At 44.4% G+C, this 19,634-nt stretch overlaps 1 protein-coding gene across 1 annotated transcript in view; it reads right to left on the bottom strand.

Moving 5' to 3' along the window:
* Rhoj (ras homolog family member J) overlaps window positions 1-17,829 on the bottom strand; it is a 76,428-nt gene extending 58,599 nt beyond the window's left edge. The window contains exon 1 of the mRNA XM_051196002.1: window positions 17,498-17,829. Coding sequence (XP_051051959.1) covers window positions 17,498-17,675 — 178 coding nt within the window. The 5' untranslated portion in view covers window positions 17,676-17,829. The remainder of the gene's footprint in view (window positions 1-17,497) is intronic.
* Window positions 17,830-19,634: the final 1,805 nt, after the last annotated feature.

The following is a 19,634-nucleotide window of genomic DNA, read 5'->3' as shown; positions in this document are numbered from 1 at the left end:
TGTTTTGTTTTAAGACTGGTTCTTCCTATGTAGCCCAGGCAGGCCTTGAAGCTCCTCCTACCTCTGACTCCTGAGTGCTGGAGTTTCAGGTATGAGTGCCACCTAAAAAACTTAGTGTTCAAAGTTCTATGGGCTTGAGACTGGAAGAGCTCTGCCCTGGAACAGTCACATGAACATTTTTACTTCATTTCAGTCTCTTCCCATGCGTTTGATAGACATTGCTCCAGGATAGTGTCATGCTATTTATCCCGAAACACTGATTAATTCACACAGGAAGAAATCTGCTTCTCACTCCCCTCCCATCATGGTGTAATTTCCATAACAGAATTTCCGCCATCCTCACATATACCATTAAAATGTATCTTGTGTCCCTTTTCCCTTGATAAAGGATAAAATTGAAATACTATTAGCATGTGGTTTGGCTGGTGTGGAGCTACTCTTCAAGTGGGCACACCCATATATCCTCTGTGTATTTTTTTCTTGGCAGAGGAATTGTCCTTTGTGTGAACTCACCAGGTGGATGCATGGCAGAGAGGGGGAGGAAAAGTCTTCATGTACAACCCAGAAAGTTCAGAAACTTTCAAGGAAGAAGTGTAAAACCTACCATTTGAAGGTGGAGTAGGGGCGGGCGGTGGTGGTGCATGCCTTTAATTCCAGCATTTGGGAGGCAGAGGCAGGTAGATGTGTGTGAGTTTGATACAACTTGGTCCACAGAACAAGTTTTGGAACAGTCAAAACTATGCAGAGAAACCCTGTCTTGAAAAGCAAAGCAAAACAAAAACAAGCAAGCAAACAAACAAGAAGATGGAGTAAGAACAAATTAAAAGAGTCAGTGAGAACAAACAAATACATTTTTTAATGATTAGTAGGTCGGTTGGTTTCAGGAATCATGGGAAAACAAAGTTCGGATAGTGCATACTTACAATCCTAATCCTAGTGTTCCAGAGGCACAGTGCTGGAGCAGAGGGTCATTAATTAGTTCAAGACCAAGCCAGACATGCCAGTGCATGCTTATAATTGTAGCATTCTACAAGCCCAGGACTGAGGACTGCTGGTCACAGGCGTGACACAAGAGCCAGTCTCAAAACCACAGCAAACCTCCAGGAGAAAAACATATACATCAAGTCCTTGGAGTCAGACACTTATTTGGAAGTTAAGGTGACAATCTGCAAAGAAAACAAAAGATGGCAGCATCTTTGCTGTTGTTCTGTCAGCTCTTTTCGGGGATAAGTGGGGTCAGTCTGTGGGCAGATCCTTCCCATCTGCAGAATGTTTTATGTCTTGCTCCTCTTGGCCCTGAGTTACTGCAGAGCTCATGAGAGAACCCAGATGTGGGCTTTTAAACTGGAGTCAAGTTCAGCAGAATTCTCTTCCTCATTTCCCAGGAAACATTTCCAAAGCATTCATGAGATAGGGAGAGTTGGGGAAACTGAGGCAGTGATGATACCATAAGGAAAACTCTGGTCAGTCTGTGAGCTCCTCATGATGAGGAAAGCAGATAAAATCAGTTTCTTCCAGTTGTACTGCTGCATTGAGAGCTGTGCATCTGCAGATCTGTGCCTCAGTCTCCTCTCCGATGCTGCCACCATTATTTTAGGAGCTAATCCTTGAACATGTACTTGCATGTTGATGGTGGCATAGGGTCCAGCATGATTCATGGTCTTTTGTGGGTGCCCCAGGTTTTGTTTGCATTGTTGAGACTAAGGAGGGTACCTTTCCCTTCAGGAAGGACTATCCTAGAGGTAAAGATGGTTTGTTTAGCCAGGACTTTCCCTACGGCCAGTTATGGTGGATGGAGAGGCAACAGCAATGGGTATGGTGCCAATCCTGGGTCATTCTTACCCAAGGAACCAACAGATTCATCAGGGGAGAGCAGGGCCATGTTCCTCCTTGGTTCTGAGTAGGTCTGAATGGATTAAGTCAGGCCCATGAATGTAAGGAGTAGGTTTTTCCTCCTGCCATTGGTCTTGTCCTGCCACCGCGCCAGCCCCAAATAATGCACAGAGACTCTGTATTAGATATAATGCTGTTGGCCAGTTACTTGTTTCTTATTGGCTAGCTCTGTCTTAAGTATTAACCCATTCTGTTAATCTAAGTATTTGCACGTGATCTCATCTTACCGGGGAATGGGGCCGGTGTCTGGTCTCCCCAGTCTCTCCATTCTGACTCCTCCCTACTCCTTCCTCTTTCTTCCTTGTCTCCTAGTCCCACCTATCTTGCTTTCCTATTGGCCAACTGTGCTTTATTCATTAACCAGTATGAGAAATATATTTACAGAATGACATCTCCCATCACATGAATTTATCAGATGTGGAGAAATGTAGGACCGCTCCATGGAAGAGCTCTGGGATATGGAAAGTTAATGTCTCAGAGAGAATGACTGGAGGATATGGGACCTAATTAAGTTAGCATATCCTATCCATGCTGTGTACCCAACCTTGATCGATGGAGGAAGCAGTTGATACAAACCTTTGGAACCTTTCCATGCTCTATGCTTATGTTTGACTTTACTGTCTTCTTAGCTGTGAACTTCTGGGGTCACCTGACATTTCCTGAGAACATGTGACAGCAGACTTTCAGAATGCTTTACCAAGGTTATCTTTGTAACCCTACTGTTTGTTATGGGATGGTGCTTGGCACGTTGGCTTGTCCTGCCCATCCTCTGGAGAAGGTTTTGTTATATAGCTGACATCATGCTGACCTGTGAGTGTTTTGCAGATGTGGAAAACCACTGGAGAGAAAAAACAGGAACAATGGTACTTCAACCTACCTTACAACCCTACCATGGCTGGGTTAACTGAAAGGAAAAAAAAAAAAAAAATCAAAGGTACTCTACATGGGTGGAAATGGACACTCCCAGAGGCCATAAGATTTTTGAATGGAAACTGCAGTGCCAAGGGTGGGCTACCTTTCTGTGAGTTGTTGGTCAGGGAAGTCCCTGAGGCCACAGACAGTAAAGGCTATTGCTACTGCTATTGGTTGTATGCTGAGACTAGACAGTAAGAACCTGTGTGATAGCTTCCACTGCAGGGCATGGAGAAATTAAGCTGGGACTGAACAGGAAACTCCCATTCTCCTGGCTGGCTTTCATAATGCCAAAGGAGACCATGAAGGCTGCTGGTGGAGAACTGTCACCAACATTCCACCTTGGCTATGGATCCTGAGTGCTAAAATAATGATATGTGTCAGTCAAGATGTGCCTGCTTGTGTAATAGTGGCTTAGCTATCATGGATGAAGGGATACTAGCCCACATAAGCATGGCTTTGGCAGGTCTTGCTTTTTTTCTCTCATTCCCTCTAACTTGCTAACCTTAGATTACATTCCTGAAGGTCTATTCCCTTATTTGGCTACTTCCTTCTTCTGAAGCTGACTACCAAGGTCCAGCAATCAAAGTATTGAAGCCCAGCAATCAACCCCGCCCCTTTGGCTCACCTAATTAACATGAGCAATTAAAATTAAACACCTTATCCTAACACAGGGTTTCCCCTGTTATCTTTATTAACTGCCATTTTCCTATGTGCCACGCTTATCTCCTCTCTATCCAGAGGCAGTCTTTTGTCCTTCCCAGACAAATGCCTCTGCCTACTCTCTCTTGTTCCCTTCTCCTTCTGCTTCGTAGTCTATTTCCTGCCTTTGTCTCTACTTCCTGTTCTCTGTCACACTGGTGCGAATAACTCTCCTTTGTGCTAAGAACTTTGTCTTGAGGTACTTGGAGCCAACTATGAGGTTCCTTACAGTAGGTAAGACCAACAACTTTTTGGTTGGGTTCAAGGTCCACTCCAGAAGGGGGAATTCGTAGATGGTGCAGTAAGCAAGAAAGAAAAAGAACAACAATAACAAACCCTGTGGCTGAGAGGCCATAGGTCCCAATAGGAAACAAGTTCTATGGTTTTACTAGATGGATACACTGTGCCTGTTCAAGTTGCCTTCTAAATGTATGTTTATACCTACAGATCACCATGTAGTCATTCTCAACTCATAACCACTGGTGATGTTGGAGAATAAGTGACTGACGAGGCACAGTGATGCTGTGGCATAGTGGCCCAATTCTTAGCCATTGGTGGATATCTATAGTCTCATCCAAAGCTCAGAGAACATTGCAGAAGAAGGGGCAGAAAGAACTTAGGAGCCAGAAGAAAGGGTGGAGAGTTGAGTAAGTTTCCTCTATGATTGGGACAGTTCATCCTGCAGAGAAGCTCTTTAAGCAGTTAGGTAAGCAACTAAAAATAGCTTCAGGAAGTCCCTGAAATTGGTCAGATTCACTAGGCTCCTCCCTGCCAAAATAAGCAATAAAGACCCCTGAGTCATTCTCAGAGTAGCCAAGTTGCAAAGAAGACTCTGAGACCACACCAGCTTCCTGGAAGAAACAGAAATCATCCAAGATGCCAGGGAGAGGTTTAGAGTCATTTGGAAAGGACTCTCTTCAATTTATTGAGCTGCCTGCAGGCTATGCAGTGTGTTTTAGGTTCCCAGCTTTTGTGAACTCTCTCCAGTGCCAGGGTGGGCTTTGGTGATGCAGCTGTCTTAGAATCATTTCTGCTCCTGTAAGTAACCCCAATAAAACTCATTGCTTCACCAGGCTGGACTTTGGTGGTTTCTGGATTTTGGTCTGTCATGGATTTCTATCTGGAGTGAGTAGATGTGTGCTGCATCTCTGCAGGAAAAGTCTTCATACAATACACCCGGGGCACAGAATGTATTTTGTGAAACTAGAATTCCATTTGGAGCAAATGTTGAAATTCCTAAGTAGGATGTTTTTCTAATGTGTACTACCCTTAAAAAGATTTTAGGGTGTTGATTTAGATATGCAGCATATGAAATGTGAGGCTGAATTGTGATCTGCCAGTACTGTGTATTTAGATGTCTTGTTACCTTTCTGTCTCTGTGCTAAAATGACCAACAGAAATAACTTAAGGGGGCAAAGGGTTTACTTTGGCTCGTAGTTGGAGACTGCAGTGCATCCTGGTGGGGAATCACAGAGGCAGGAGCCTGAAGCAGCTGATCACACGTGTCCAGAGCAACAAGTGTTAGTCCTCATCTTAATTCTACATTTTTAGTCATTCCAGGAGCCTGATCCACAGAATAGTGCAGTCACAGTTAACATGGGTCCTCCTCCTTCAGTGAACATAATCTAGACAATTCTTCACAGGCATGTTCAGAGACTGTCTCCTAAGTGATTTTAGACTCTGTCAAATTGACAATCGATATTAGCCACCACAGTCTCTATATATTATACACCAAGTCCTAGTAAAATCTATTAAAATGAGGCTTGTGAGATGCATGGTAATCAGAACAACCAAGATGTGGTCTTTAACATCAGCCTAGGGCACTGTGATCAAGCTTTTTCTTCAGCATACCCTGTATGGCTACTTGAATGGTAGGGGGAACTCAAAATTAAATGAATTTTAAGAGCTGAATAAACCTTATCTTTTGAAAGCCTTAACATGACCTTTTAATGTAGACATATAGGAATACTTTCATGGATATTTGCTAGAATGTTGGGGAAAAAACCAAAACAGTGCTCTCATGTTGATGACTTCAGCTCTCTGCATTTGTCAACTTGACTGATAAATCCCAGTGGCAAGGGATAAAAGCAAATGACAAGTGCCATCTAAAAGATTACTTAGGAGGTGTGGAGAGATGGCTCATTAGTTAAGAGCATTGTTCTTCCAGAGGACATGGGTTTGATTACCAGCACTCAACTGTATATAACTCCAGTTCCAGGGGACATCCTCTTTGGCCTCTGTGTGCACTAGGTTTGCAAGTGGTATATAGACATACATTCAGGCAAAACACCTGTGTACATATGATTATGATGATGATGACGACGACGATGGTGATGATCTGGCTAAGGCTTATCTATCCTGTTAAGGCTGTACCTGATCATGTTGAAGATTCTTATTGAAGGGACTCTAGCTGGCCTGGGCATGACAAACATGGCTCTGGCAGGCCTCGTCCTTCCCCCACTCTCTCTTCTTTGCTAAAAACCATTGGATTACATTCCTAAAGATAGCCATCAAGGTCTACTCCCTTCTTAGGCCACTTCTTCCTCCTGAGGCTGACTACTAAGGTCCAGCTATCAAAGTATTGAAGTCAGCAATCAAAAGCCCCCTTTTGGCTTACCTGATTAACATGCCCAATTAAAATGAAACAACTCATCCTAACACAGGGTTTCCCAATTTATATTAATAACTGCCTTTTGCCTATGTGTCATGTTTCCTATCGATCCAGAGGCAGTGCTTTGTATCTCCCAGACAAATACCCCTGCCAACTGTCCCTTGTCCCCTCTCCCTTCTCCCTGGTCCTCTGTCTCCAGACTTTGTCTCTTATTCTCTGCCTTTTGTCCCTCTGGGGCAAATAAATCTCCTTTGTGCTGAGAACTTGGTCTTGGGGTCCCTTTGCTTATTCCTGCAAAAATATTGTAAAACTATTGCGTGCTGGCTGTGTGTCTGAGTGCATATTGTTGTGATTGACCTGGGTAAATTCATGGGGTGTTTTTCATCAAAACTGGGGAAAGAGTAGGTCACCCATGAAGGGAACGGGAAAAGACTGGCTGAAGTGTTTCATGGTGACAAGGATGAAATTTCTCCTGCCTTCAAGTACATGAAGAGCCATCCTTCTGAGGGTGATAATGAGGTTTTTCTCAGTTGTCACTAACCTCAAGGGAGAGGAAGAAACTGATCTACAGCCTGAGAGAAGTGGTTTATCAGAAAGGAGGTGCCCAATGTGAGCATTATGAAGGGAAGATGAGTGGAATGATGGAATAGAGTCTGAAGCAAAAAGCCCAACATGGACACTCAATGAGCTAGCGCCCACTCTTGGTCTCTTTTGAAAAGCAAAACATGTTTACCCTTGAAAATTCCTAGGGCTCTTGTTTACCAGCTTGAACTATTGCAGATATCACATGGAATTCATTTTACTCCAGCAAAGAAGCAGTTGGCTCTTGGTGTGACCTAAGCCAGTGTGAGCAGAGGGAGGCAGTCCTGAGGCCATAGCACAGCCCTTTTCCCTTCACAGCCCTTGCTTTGACAAGAGCAACGTGCCCCGTGATTAGCACGGATGAGCACATCCATTGCGTGTCTTGTGAGCACATGGGCTGAAAATTGCTGTACTTTTACCAAATGAGTAGTTGCAGTTTGTGTCACTCATAATTCTTAGGAGGTTTATCCACGTTGTACACATTCCAGAGCTGACTTGCTTATTATTCATCCTCTTAATTAGCCTCTTGATTTGAAAGAAAAGTTATATACCACATTCTTCAACAAACTGAGTTGCCTTTTTTTTTTTCCTTTCTAGGACATAGCATCACAAAACAAAACAAAACAAAAACAAACAAACAAACAAAAAAACCAAAAACCAAAAAACAGCACTAAAGACAAACCCTTAATACAGCTAGGAAAACCACCATATGCCTAGTGAAAACATATAGAAGTCACAACTTTGAAATCTGACCTGAACACAACATTTTCCACCCCCCCCCACCTAAAAGAAGTTTTAAACAACGCCATTTTGTGTGTGTGTGTGTTCACGATTCTTAGGGCATATCCTCTCAAGGTGTAGGGTGATAGGATATGCTCAGTATAGAAAACTGTCCTATTATTCACACAGAGTGGCACATTCAGTGAAGTGCAATAGTTAAGACCATGGTAGAACTCTTGGAGGTCACTTAGTTACCCAGATATGTGTCTGGGTAGCTGCTGCTGCAGGTTCATTACAGGCACTGGGAATAGAACAGAAAGAACCTAGCCTTCTTCAGATGTGTCTTCTAGGAGGAGGGGATTTTTTGTTTTGTTTTTGTTTTTTGAGACAGGGTTTCTCTGAAGCTTTGGAGGCTGTCCTAGAACTAGCTCTTGTAGGCCAGAATGGTCTCGAACTCACAGAGATCCACCTGCTTCTGCTTCCGAGTAGGGAATCTTAATAGGATCAAAGCAACAAATAGGCTAATACAATATAATCCAGTGGTATGGCCTTGTTGAGGAGGTCACCCTGAGAGAGATCCAAATCTCAATTCTGCCATGGCCTAGCCACACGATGTGGGAATTCAGAACAAATGACTTCTCTCTGAGCTTCCGTGTCCTTGGCCACAGACTAAGGACACCTACTACCTAAGATGACATTCAAACAAGACAGCAAGGGCAGGGGTTGACATGCAGGAAATACTCTGCTACTTAGTATTTCTAAATTATTATTTGATTAATGAACTGTGACCATAGCTGCCTGTATTGTCTGTGGAGTCTTCTGCTTGGGCCACACACTGTTCTCCAGCCATAAGATCACACTTTGAGAGCTGTTTGGTGGTGGCTCATGCCTTTACTCCCAGCACTCAGGAGGCAAGGGAAGGTGGATCTCTGTGAGTTCAAGGGCAGCCTGGTCTACAAAGTGAGTTCCAGGACAGCCAGGACTGGTACACAGAGAAACTCTGTCTCAAAAATCAAAAACAAAGATGACACTTTGAGGATGATCCACCAACTTGTATTAAGAAAGCCTGAGAGACTGCTGAGGAAGGCTTGGTTGCCTCAGTGGGATTGCCTGTCAACTGAACTGTCCTGATAAGAACATGGAGTTCCAGTAAGAGAAGCCCTGCCTCTCCCACAGCTTACACACTCTTTCTCTTTCAGGCAGATGCTAGCTTATTGGGAGGACATTTGGACTCAGAAAAATAGTTCTGGAGGAGGTTTTCCATCACCCCCTTCTCTCCAATGTTAGGTCAAAGCATGTAGTTTGCAGCGGGGAAACAGATGTTTACTGTTCATTTCATAATCGCAGGGCTGCATGAATGTGGAGCAACAACAATCCCTTCCAAGACAGAGCTGCACCCCAACCACCCGGGGACCAGGACATGTTCCTTTACTTCTTCCCACTTCCCAGGCGAGGAGGAGTTCCCCACTCCCCTCAGAGCTCCTCTCAAGGCCCCGTAGCCCTCTCACTGATTTGGTCTACAGGCAGTGAGTGGCCTCAAGGAAGAGAAACCCTGGTTGGGCCGCTTTGTAGACCATGCCCAAGTGTCAGGTTTCCCAGCAGTATGCCCATGTTGGCCAGGTTCTGGCTCCCCCAAGTCTCCTCCCAGCCACAGAGCCTTCTGTGCCTCCTTTCTTAAGGCCTTACCCAGCACTTCTGTGAGCTTTCTATTTCAGGGTCTCTCCCTGTCTCGGCCTTGGGGATAGTTCTCTTTTTCAAGGTCACAGTTTTGGAGTTTTCTAGCTGTTTCTGAGAGACTCAAAAAGCCCTTTCTATTTCCCATGATCTGATAGAAACTCCCAAGTCAGGAAATTATATGTGTATCTGTTTGTAAATGGCTTTATTGATTGATGGTTGATTATAAAATTGCTCCTTCTGGCTTGATTTATAGGCATCTCCATTAGTATAAAGAAAGGTTTGCTGAACTTGATAAATTGCATAAGCTTGAGGGACTAGTGGGGGGTGGCTGCTGATTAAAAGCTTGCTGTGCAAGCTTGCAGACCTGAGTTCAGATCACCAGAATCCACACAAAAAGCAGGTATGATGGTGCAGGCCTGTAACCTCAGCTCCAGGTGGGCCGGAGACAGGTGGATCCCCGGAGCCAGTAGCCCCATTAATGAGCCTCAGTTTCAGTGATAAAACTGGAACTGTCTCAAAAACTAAGATGTAAAGTCACTGAGGAAGATATGTGACATCGACATCTGTCCCCCCTGCCTCCTAATGTACACACTCATAAACACATGAAAGCATACATAAACACACAGAAATTATATTAGTTGAACATAGAGTTCAATGAGGTTGTGATATTTCCATGGTTTTGAAGCACAGCATGGGAGTTTCAAAGGTATTGTCTAATTCCTGGGATGCTTATAGAAACTCATGTTCACAGTTCCATCTCCTAGTTTAGCAGCCTTGGCTTGGACCCATATTTTAATTTTTACAAGGTTCTCTTGCGTGTTTTACAATAATTGTGTGTGTGGGGGGGGACCTTAATGTATATTTTTGAAAATGAGAGATTTATAGACAACATGTTAATGACCTTAATCAAGTTAAAAATTTCCATTATTTCTGGGCACCACAGAGAGAAGATAGAAGATACAATTTAAAAGGAATGTTGAGCTGGAAGATGGCTCAGCTCCAGGCCATCGGTTGATGGCCTAGGTTTGACCCCTGGAGTCCTCACGGTGGAAGGAGAGAACTGACTGCAAAGGTTGTCTTCTGACCTCCACACAAACACCCTGCCATCCATGTGTCCCTCAATCAACGAGAAGATATTAAAAAGAAAGAAAGAAAGAATCTGAGCAGCAGATGTTCATGGAGCTTTTACTAAATCAGATTTTTTTCTGAACTATCGATAAGTTCTGAGGGTCACATTCCTGTTTAAGCTGTGTCACATGGCACCAGGAGAGAGGAATGATGTTGCAGAAGGTACCCTAGGCTGTTTACCTGACACCCAGCTTCAGTGGACAGTAGACAGTGATCATTCCTGGGAAGCATTTCCTGACCTGCACAGGAGCTGGCGCTGTACACCTAGGAGCCTACTAGGGGGAAGCTGACCACCTAAGCCTGGCTTGGCTGCTGTCCTTGGTGTGTTGCTGGCAAATGCTGGTATGTGAGTCTATCACAGATAGGTTCCAAGCCTGGAGCAGGTGTTTCTAATGCTATACTGGTCACAGATTCAAGCATTCCTTTCTCCTTCATTTACTGTTCTTTCTTGCTTGCTATCCCCAATTTGCTATCTCTGCAATACATTTTGCTGTTCTGAGTGCAATTTCCACTCTGGGTACCTCTGAGAGAGCTGGTCCCCTGTCTCAGTGTGAACTGTGAGAAGACACACACATATGTGATTTCTGTTAGTGCACCTTGGGCAAGGCAGGCCAGAGTCCAGGAGAAGGAATTACAGTGCTTGCCAATGGACTGTAGGGGATGGAATACTGACAATTTTGGATATCCAAGTGATGTTCATGGGTGTTAGGAGGGACCAAGTGATCAGTTCATTCAACCAGCCCATTCCTGTCTTCTCTGGCACAACTAACCATGCACACTTTTAGCTGAGGGTAAGAACCTGGTGATTCACTTGTGTAATGGCACAAGTGCCTGAAATGTGTCTGTACTTGCCTTCCCCACCCCCCCAGCACACAAAACTAACTAACTAACTAGCTAGCTAGCTAGCTAACTAACTAGCTAACTAACTAACTAACTAACTAAATCCTAGCAACCTTTTCATCTTTAGTCTCTTCCCTGGAGCCCCTTTGCAAAAGCTGCCATGGCATTTCATTGCCCTCAGAGTGGCTTACTAGCCCACTAATTCTGCTGATAACCCAACAAACAATGCAGTGATATGTTTGTACCAGTCTTTCTAGCTACATTACAAGCCCACTGAAAACACCAGGGGCCATGTCCAGGTGGGTTTGTACCGCATGTGTGCTAATACTGCATGTACTAGCTTACTGCTTGAGAAGTCAGTACACTTCTGTTGAATGACTTAATGGCTGCTCCTCACAGCTTAAGGCTGCTGTTAGTGGTTTCATTTGGCAGCAGATAGCGGATGAGAGGGCCCATGTGTCCATGACTTGTATAATAAGGAAGGGTGTTCAAGGGAATCAGTAAGTAATTTGGGGTGAAGTCCAAGATGTATTTGATTTTTGCCCACATTGTTGGCTTAGAGAATTTTAAAACCTTTGGAGTGATAGGAGAGTGTTTTGTTATGTAGTCTATGCTAATGAGGGGATACTCGGTAGGGTCCCTAGAGAGTTCTAGGTGGGGGGCTGCTCATCATAAGAACTAACTACAGGGTAGAAGGGCTGTGCTAAAGTGAGAAGATAGTTTTCTTTTGTAAAATAAATTTCAGCCTCTTATCCAAATAAAAAGGTACCTGATGGTTTATTTCATACTCTCATGAAAGCCGCTTTAGGTTTTTTCTTGTAGTCCCCCAAGAAATGAAATACTCTTTCTTTGGGGTGCCTGCAACTGTTCTTATACAAAGCAAGAGATACTGTGGAATGAATTTTCCTATATAGGCAGCACTATGTTACAAGTCTTTATCTTTTATTTTTATAGTGTCTGGATCAAACTCAGACCCTTACTTCTGATAGACAAGTGCTCTACCATGGAGCTAGCCTCCGTAGAAACTCTTTATAGGCCTGACCCATTGTTTTTACTTACTTTATTATTGTTGTGTATTTGACATAATTTCCATCCACTATTCTAGCTGTTACGGTTACCTCTGAGTCTACCTTGGGCCAACTGCCGTTCAATTTGGTGGAAAAAATTAGAACCAGCCTTCAGTTCTCTGTGAAAACAACTTCCTTTTATATCTCACATGCTGATAGAGTAACTGGATTTTCCTCTTTTCCATGAATTGTGTTAACTTCCTGCACAGGCAGCCTGGGTTTGCGAACACTGGTGTACAGTGACTTCCCAAACGGAATGGCTTGTGATCAGCGAGCCCTGGGTGGGATGAGTGTTGGGAGAGGGACCCTTTAGACAGGACATGTTTTAGGACTCAGCATGATGGACATGATGAAGTGGAGGTGTGCGGAGACATGTTTCAACTGGAGTCTGCTTATTTTATACACCCACATACCTTATCATATAAACCACATACATTTCCTAACTTGGCACACAATCCAACCAAACTCAGACGAAGGGTCTTACTCTGATGCCATATGCCGTGTGAAATGTCAATGGATGGGAGTATTTTAATCAGTAAGGGGTTGGTCACAGAACTGAAGAGTGGAAAGATGTGTTGTTGTTGTATGCTAAGCTCAACAGTGCAGAGGCTATAAGACATGCTTGGATGGCTTAGGATGCAGGGCCCAGAGGTTTTTTTTATCAGGCAGCCTCATAGCAGACACCACTTGCCCTTTCTATTTATCCTCAGGGTGCTAACCCTCAGTGGAACTTGAATTCTTCTTGAACTTGTTCTTGTAAAAAGTACAACTGTTTGAGTGGGCTACACCAAATTTAGCCTAGCTTTTGAGTGTAATTCAGATGGAGGAAATCAAGTGACATTTACACTGTAGGATGACACTCTTTGGTAGTTGTCATACTGTCCACTAATGTCAAGGTAATTATTATTGTATTATAGCTGTAGGAGTTATCTAAAATATAAAACAAAACAAAACAAAAACCCCCAAAACACCAAAAGATAGAATACACCTAACAAATAGTTTTATATGTTCATTCTTAAAGAAATAAATATTGGACCAGCAAATTCTTTATATATTTGTTAGAGAATTTTATTTTTTTCCAATATTTGGGATCAAAACTAGGGCTTGTGTATGTGAGGCAAGGCTTTTCATGCCTTTAGCTCTATTCACCAAATAGGACTAGAGATGACTTGAATGCTGGAGAGACCAAGATGATGCATGCTTAGAATTAGTTCACTCAATGTTTACCTACCAGCAGTCAACTATGTGCCAGGCTCTACTTTGAGAAATTGAAGACAACTGTGGTGGCATGAAAGAAAATGGTCCTGAAAGGGACTGGCACTATTAGGAGGTGTGGCCTTGTTGGAGGAAGTGCATCATTGTGACCTTGAGGTCTCATATGCTCAAGACACTGCTCAGAACCTGAGACTACTTCCTGTTGCCTGCACAAGGTGTAGAACTCTCAGCTACCTCTCTAGCACCAAGTCTGCCTGCACACCACCATGCCACGCCATGATGACAATGAACCAAACCTCTGAAAATGTAAGCCACCCCAATTAAATGTTTTTCTCTTATAAGAGTTGCTGTGGTCATGGTGTCTCTTCACAGCAGTAGAAACCCTAACTAAGGCAATAGCCAGTAAACACACAATGGTGTGTGGTGTTAAATATGGCAAAGGAAGGTATAACAGAATAAGAGGTCAGAGACACGTGTGTGTGTGTGTGTGTGTGTGTGTGTGTGTGTGTGTGTGTGTGTTAACACACAGGCACAGACACATGGATTAAATTATGTGATCAATCAGTGCTAGGTTAGGTCTGGGGCGGGGTGTCAGGCCGGGGTAAGAGTGAATGCCAAACATTCAAGGAGTCTTGCATAAGAAACAGTAAGAAGGAAACCATAGCTACAGCAGAAATACTGAGAACAGGGTTTAGAAGATGAGAAGAGGGAAAATGGACAAAGTCACAAAGCACTTTATATACTACAGTATGGCAAAGGAGGAGTATGTGTGTGGAGGGAAGAGACTGAGGGGCTGGGATTGTGGATGGTTTCCCACCAGCTAGGTGGAGACACACAGGGGACAGGTTGTAAAGCAGAGGGTGGTTGGGAGGCCATCATAGTACTGTGGATGAGAGATGGTGGTGGTGTGGATAGCAGAAAAGGCAATAAACTGTGATGGCAAGTGGCGAGGTTTGGTTCTTGGTGCATTGTGAAGGCTGGGCTCACTTGTAGGGACAAGGGATAAGAGCTGATGGTTGAATGGAGAGGGAGGAGGATGCTGTCAAAGGAAGAAAGGAATCACAGGTGACACTGGTGTTTGCTGTCAGTCACTGTGCAGAAGGAACCGAGGTGCTCTTATGTGGAGAAGGGAGCTGGAAGAGCAGATGGGAACATTGGCTGGAGATGCCTATTAGATACATAGGCGCAGTGAGGTAGCTGTGAAGATGAGTGTTCTGTGGCTTGGTGGGGCAGATATAAATATGAAATTGGTAGTATATCAGTGATGTCTTCAGCTGTGAAACTAGATACTAACACCTGGATCCTGAGGCTAGCTAGAGAAGGGAACCAAGGGACTGACCACCGAACTATGTTACCACTCAGCCCCTGGCGGATGAAGGAGACTCAGAGGAGGTGGAGAGTTTCAGGGGTGAGGGAGGAGGCGTTCCAGACACCAAGCTAAGAGTGTGTTTTAAGGAGAGTCACTAACCATCAAAGCTTCAGAACAAGACACCAGGGGGATGTGGTGAGGGATGACCTTCCTTTAAGGAGAGTCAGAGCTCAGAGCGGGGTGGGGTGGCAGTGAGGAAACCCATAAATCTCGTCAGGATGGTGCAGGCTGTGCCCTAGAAATGTAAACACATTTTGAGAAGTGGACTGGACACAGATCAAGGAATTCTCAGAAAAGCCACATGGAGTTGGTGTACTTTGGGATGCTGGTAGTTTGGAAGGACGGATAAATATATTTAGGAGTAATAAAACTTCAACTTTTCCCCCAGCCTTTTCTTTCTTCGGCCATTACCTATGGAAGTCTGGTATTTTACCACTTACATTAACATCCCATTTCCTACAGTGGCCAGGGCTGTCAGCTTTCAGCTCCATGGCAGCTATTTTAAAAGGATAGTAATATGTACACTCTATCCCGCCTTGTCCTTTTAGTACAGCATATTCTTGAAATTACACCCCACCTCCGTTGTAGTTTGTACCTTTTAATAACATCTGCATTCAGACTGTGATGTGATACCTGAGCCCACGTTGTATGTCGGGCACTAAGAACTTTACACATATGAATTCATTTTGCTTTTTTAAAATGACCGAAATGTCTTTATTGTCCCTGTTATTACCATTATGAATAGAGGCACAGAGAGGTTATGCAACTTTCTCAAGGCCACAGAGCAAATGGAAAAGACGGTATTAGAAGTGGATCATGTGGTATTGCTGCACACTGTCCTTACTATGACATACATACTCTCCTGGATGGAGCATCATTAGTGAGTCATCTTCAAGAGACAAGCCGTTTCTGACTTCAAGGCCACTTTTCTAAAGACACAGCAGCTGTGTTTCCTGTTGTCATATCAGAGTGGGACCCAGGGAACTGATAACTGGATCCAGATGAGGAAGAGGCCTTTGCTTATTTTAGAATTAGTTTGCTCCCTGATGGCCACCACCTATGGGCTGATGAGCAGCCTGTGCAGGAAGAGCAGGGGCGGAGTCTTTGGGATGGAAATCAACACTTCCCTAGTCTCTGGTGTGAGTGTGGCTCATGCCTTTCCTTCCCCTGTAACCACAGGGACAGCACACAAGGCGATCACATATGAAAGAAGTATGTAGTGCAAACAGAAGTGTTCAGGAATGCCTGCTGTGTGAAACAACTGGTTTGTGTTTAGGGGCCCGCGATTCCTCAGGAACTAAAACAACACAATTTAGTTCATGAAAACCCAAACAGTAAAACTTCTTGGAGAGGTTTTGGTGCTTAAACCCCAGTCATTGTGCTTATAATAGGAATATAAAATAACTGGACACCAGCAAACTCTAGCTGTTTTTTCTTAATAGGCTAACTTCATTTCCAAAGATGGCCTTGTCTTTCTTACCAACAGGACTGTAATAGGCTCACCCCACCTAGATATAAGTCTGTTTTTATCTTTGCTCAATTCTCATTAAAAAGTTCTTTACTGGCTTTTCTCAGTATATTTTCAGAAAAGCTGTTAAAATGTGCAGGCAATTTCTACACACACACACACACACACACACACACACACACAGTTAGGAAATGGGCCTCCTCCCCAGCATCAAATCTCTCTACTGTACCACTATTGCAAATATGCACACTTAAAAGGAAGGGAAGATGGGGATGAGTATGGAACTCCAGACAGAGAATCAGAGAAGCAGCTACTTCCTACAGAGGGAGGATTTCAAATGGCCATAGACCAGAGACTCAGGCTGGCTTCCTGTGGGCCACTTCCTTCAAACTGATCTGATCCCAAGCCATGGCCTAGAAAGAGGAATTTTCCTCCCATCAGACCCCAGATCCCTGGTAACTCACTGGTGATTGCTGTGTTCCAAAAACGTCATAAACCCGAGCTGAGAGAAACACATTAGTTCCCTTAGGGGAAGCTTACAGGTCACAGACAACATGGGAAACAGTCAGGATGCTGACTGAACTTGCACAAGTTTTCAAACACTCAAAAACTGAAAGTCCCCTGAAAGAATTAAGTTGTGACGACAGCATCGGAACGTGGTTTAAAATAGTTCATACTCAAGTTTGTCTTTTCAGGACATGCTGGACAATGATTTTATTTGCATTTGAATTTTTATTTTTAAAAACATAGCTGTCTTTTACTTAACTTCCCACTCAATATTAAAAAAGCTCGGGACACTTTCCTCCTCATCTACCACCTCAGAAGGGAGAAAGACAAAATTTAAGTCCCCAGTAACCCAGAAAAAGAGAGAATGTTTTATTGGCTGGTTTTCTTAGCATTTTCGTTTATGACTAGCTTGAAGGAGTAATGCATTCTTCCCACGTGTTTAGTGCTGTTTTTTTTTTTTTTAATGGAAATTTATGCAATTACACTACACTTTAAAAAAGAACATCATCGTGAAAAGTTCAGGAAAGTTTAGGCAAAAATGTTGAGAAAAACTTCTGGCCCCGAGGTCTGGAGGATATTTTCCAGGGTTACACTTTTGTTCAAGGTGGGAAGGCGGTACCATGTAAATTGATACACATGTTCTCGCCACGATCCTAGCACCGGTAGGTCTTGGCTTGAATTAACATGGTACCTGCCAGGCCCACATCTGGCTCTTACTTTCTGAGTGAGCCAGGCGCCTCTGAACCTGGGCTGGGCCCCCATCCCCACTGCTCAACTAGATGAAGTTGGCCCCCACTTTTTCCTACCTGCATAGTGGTCAAACACAGTGGGTACGTATTCCTCCGGAAAGGCGTCGTTGGCGTAGCTCATCAGCAGGCAGGTCTTCCCCACGGCGCCATCCCCGACCACCACGCACTTGAGAATCCTGTTCTCGTCGCGCCCACCGCAGCTGCAGCTGCTGTCAGTTCCTTCTTTGCAGCTCATTTTGGTGGCTCTCTCTATCTGTGGCTGCTGCTGCTGGGGCTTCTGCAGCGCACGTAGCGGTGGGACTGGCCCCGGGCTGGAGCTCAGGCGGCCTGACTGCGGCTGGCCTGGCTCTCCCAGGCATAGCCTAGACACTCACCAGCCCCGCAGTTCACCATGCTGGGAGAGAAGAAAGGTAACTCTTGGGAGGAGGGATGTAAAAGGTCCTCCAGTGGCTGGAGTTAAGGCGCTCTCGTTTCCACCGACTTCCCGGGACTTCCTGGCAGTCTAGAAATCTCAGCAGCCTGTGAGAGTCTCACTCTGCCCTTCCCATCACCAGCCTGGCTGATGACACTGTGGGATTTGGACAACTCCTGCCTGGTTTTCCAGCACACAGCTAACATGGAGGAAAGCAAGGCTTTTAAACGGAGTTTCCCCCCTCGCTTCCTCCAGCTTGCCGAGCTTCAGGAAATCGTGGCTTTCCTGCTGCATTCCATATTAGGATCAGTGGGCCGGGAAGGCGGCAACAATGGGGCTCTGTGCGTGTGTTTGTACTTCTGGGGAACCAGGCCAGGACGCCCAGTGGGAAAACACTAGGGGTCCTGCAGCCGGCCAAAGCGGTCAGACTTCCTGCTTTATCCCCTGCTAGCCAGGCTGCTAGCCAGTGGCTGGAAAGAAGCCAAAGAAGAAAGGATGGAACCTGGGAGTACTGTCTGCCACGGAAACGGGACCGGACTGAGTTGAGAGCAGAGAACCAGATCAGGGATTGCAGGCTAACATATGACATCATCCATAGCTCCCTGACTCACCAGTTCAAAGCATATTGAAAACCGACACTTTTCTCTTTACTTAAACAAGAAACTCAAGCAATTCTTTTCTTGTATCGAGGAAGAAAAGCAGAGTCACACTGTTTCAAATGAAATGGGGGTGGTGGTGGCGGCAGGACTGTGCAGGCTGTAGGTATACTATGTGTTATCAAATTTATGAGTCCCTGTTTGAACACAATGCTCAGATATGCATTCCAGACGGCCCCCCCCACCCAAATATCCTCTCAGGTTTTTATATAAAGGAAACCAAGCAGACACGGGGCATTTGAAATTTTTCTTATTGTTCATATGCTGGGCTTGGGCTGCGTCTCTCAGAAGGGAGGGGGCACAGTGTCACCTTTTGACTCATTAAGCCTTCTTTAATGTTGTTTATGCTTGGATGTTTCCCTTTTTGTTTGAATCATCTCCTTCCTGGGTCAGCCTGGCCCTCCTCAATGACATAGGAGCAGAACAGCTAGTTAGTTTGTTTGGTACCTCAGAATGAAGTCCATTTGATTAATGGGCTTGGTCTTGGAAATGTGACCCCGCAAACGATTTTGACAAATGGGTTCAAGTCAAAGAACTTTGTTTTTCTATGAGATTTTGAGGATTGCAGATTATCTAATGGGGCTGAGCAGTTTTACTAGGGCAGGGTTGGAGAAAAATCAGCTCTAAAAAGTGCCTGTCAGTAACCCATGTATCTGCAAATATCATATGCATGCTATCATGTAGTAGACTTCACGTTTTGTCTGTTTTGGATCAGAGTAACATTTGTCCCAACACTTCTTTTTCTGGGAAAGAATAATAATGCACCTAGGACTAGAATGCCAGGGATATTATGTTGCCATAACAAAAAATCCCCAAAAGCTCAGTAATTTGAAACATTTTTTGTTTGTTTGTTTGCTTACCTTGTATCTCTTATGGGCAGCATTGCCCTCTTTATTCAGGACTGAGGCTGACTGAACAGTCACACACACATTGATCACCATGGCAGGCGAGGAAATGGACATGGAAAAGAGGTTAGGAAGTGACACCTCTGCTCACATTCATTTGCCAGAACAAGTGGCATGCTCACTGGAAGGGTCAGGCGCACCATCCTACCCTGGCCTGGGAGGGAGGCACTCACTGCATGCTGATGAACAGCCTGAACGACAATCTAACATAACTTGCTTTG

The sequence above is a fragment of the Phodopus roborovskii genome, unplaced genomic scaffold, assembly GCF_943737965.1.
Source record: "Phodopus roborovskii unplaced genomic scaffold, PHOROB, whole genome shotgun sequence".
NCBI lineage: Eukaryota > Metazoa > Chordata > Mammalia > Rodentia > Cricetidae > Phodopus > Phodopus roborovskii.
Note: the sequence above shows the minus strand (reverse complement) of the source record. Positions and strands in the feature narration are given on the sequence as shown.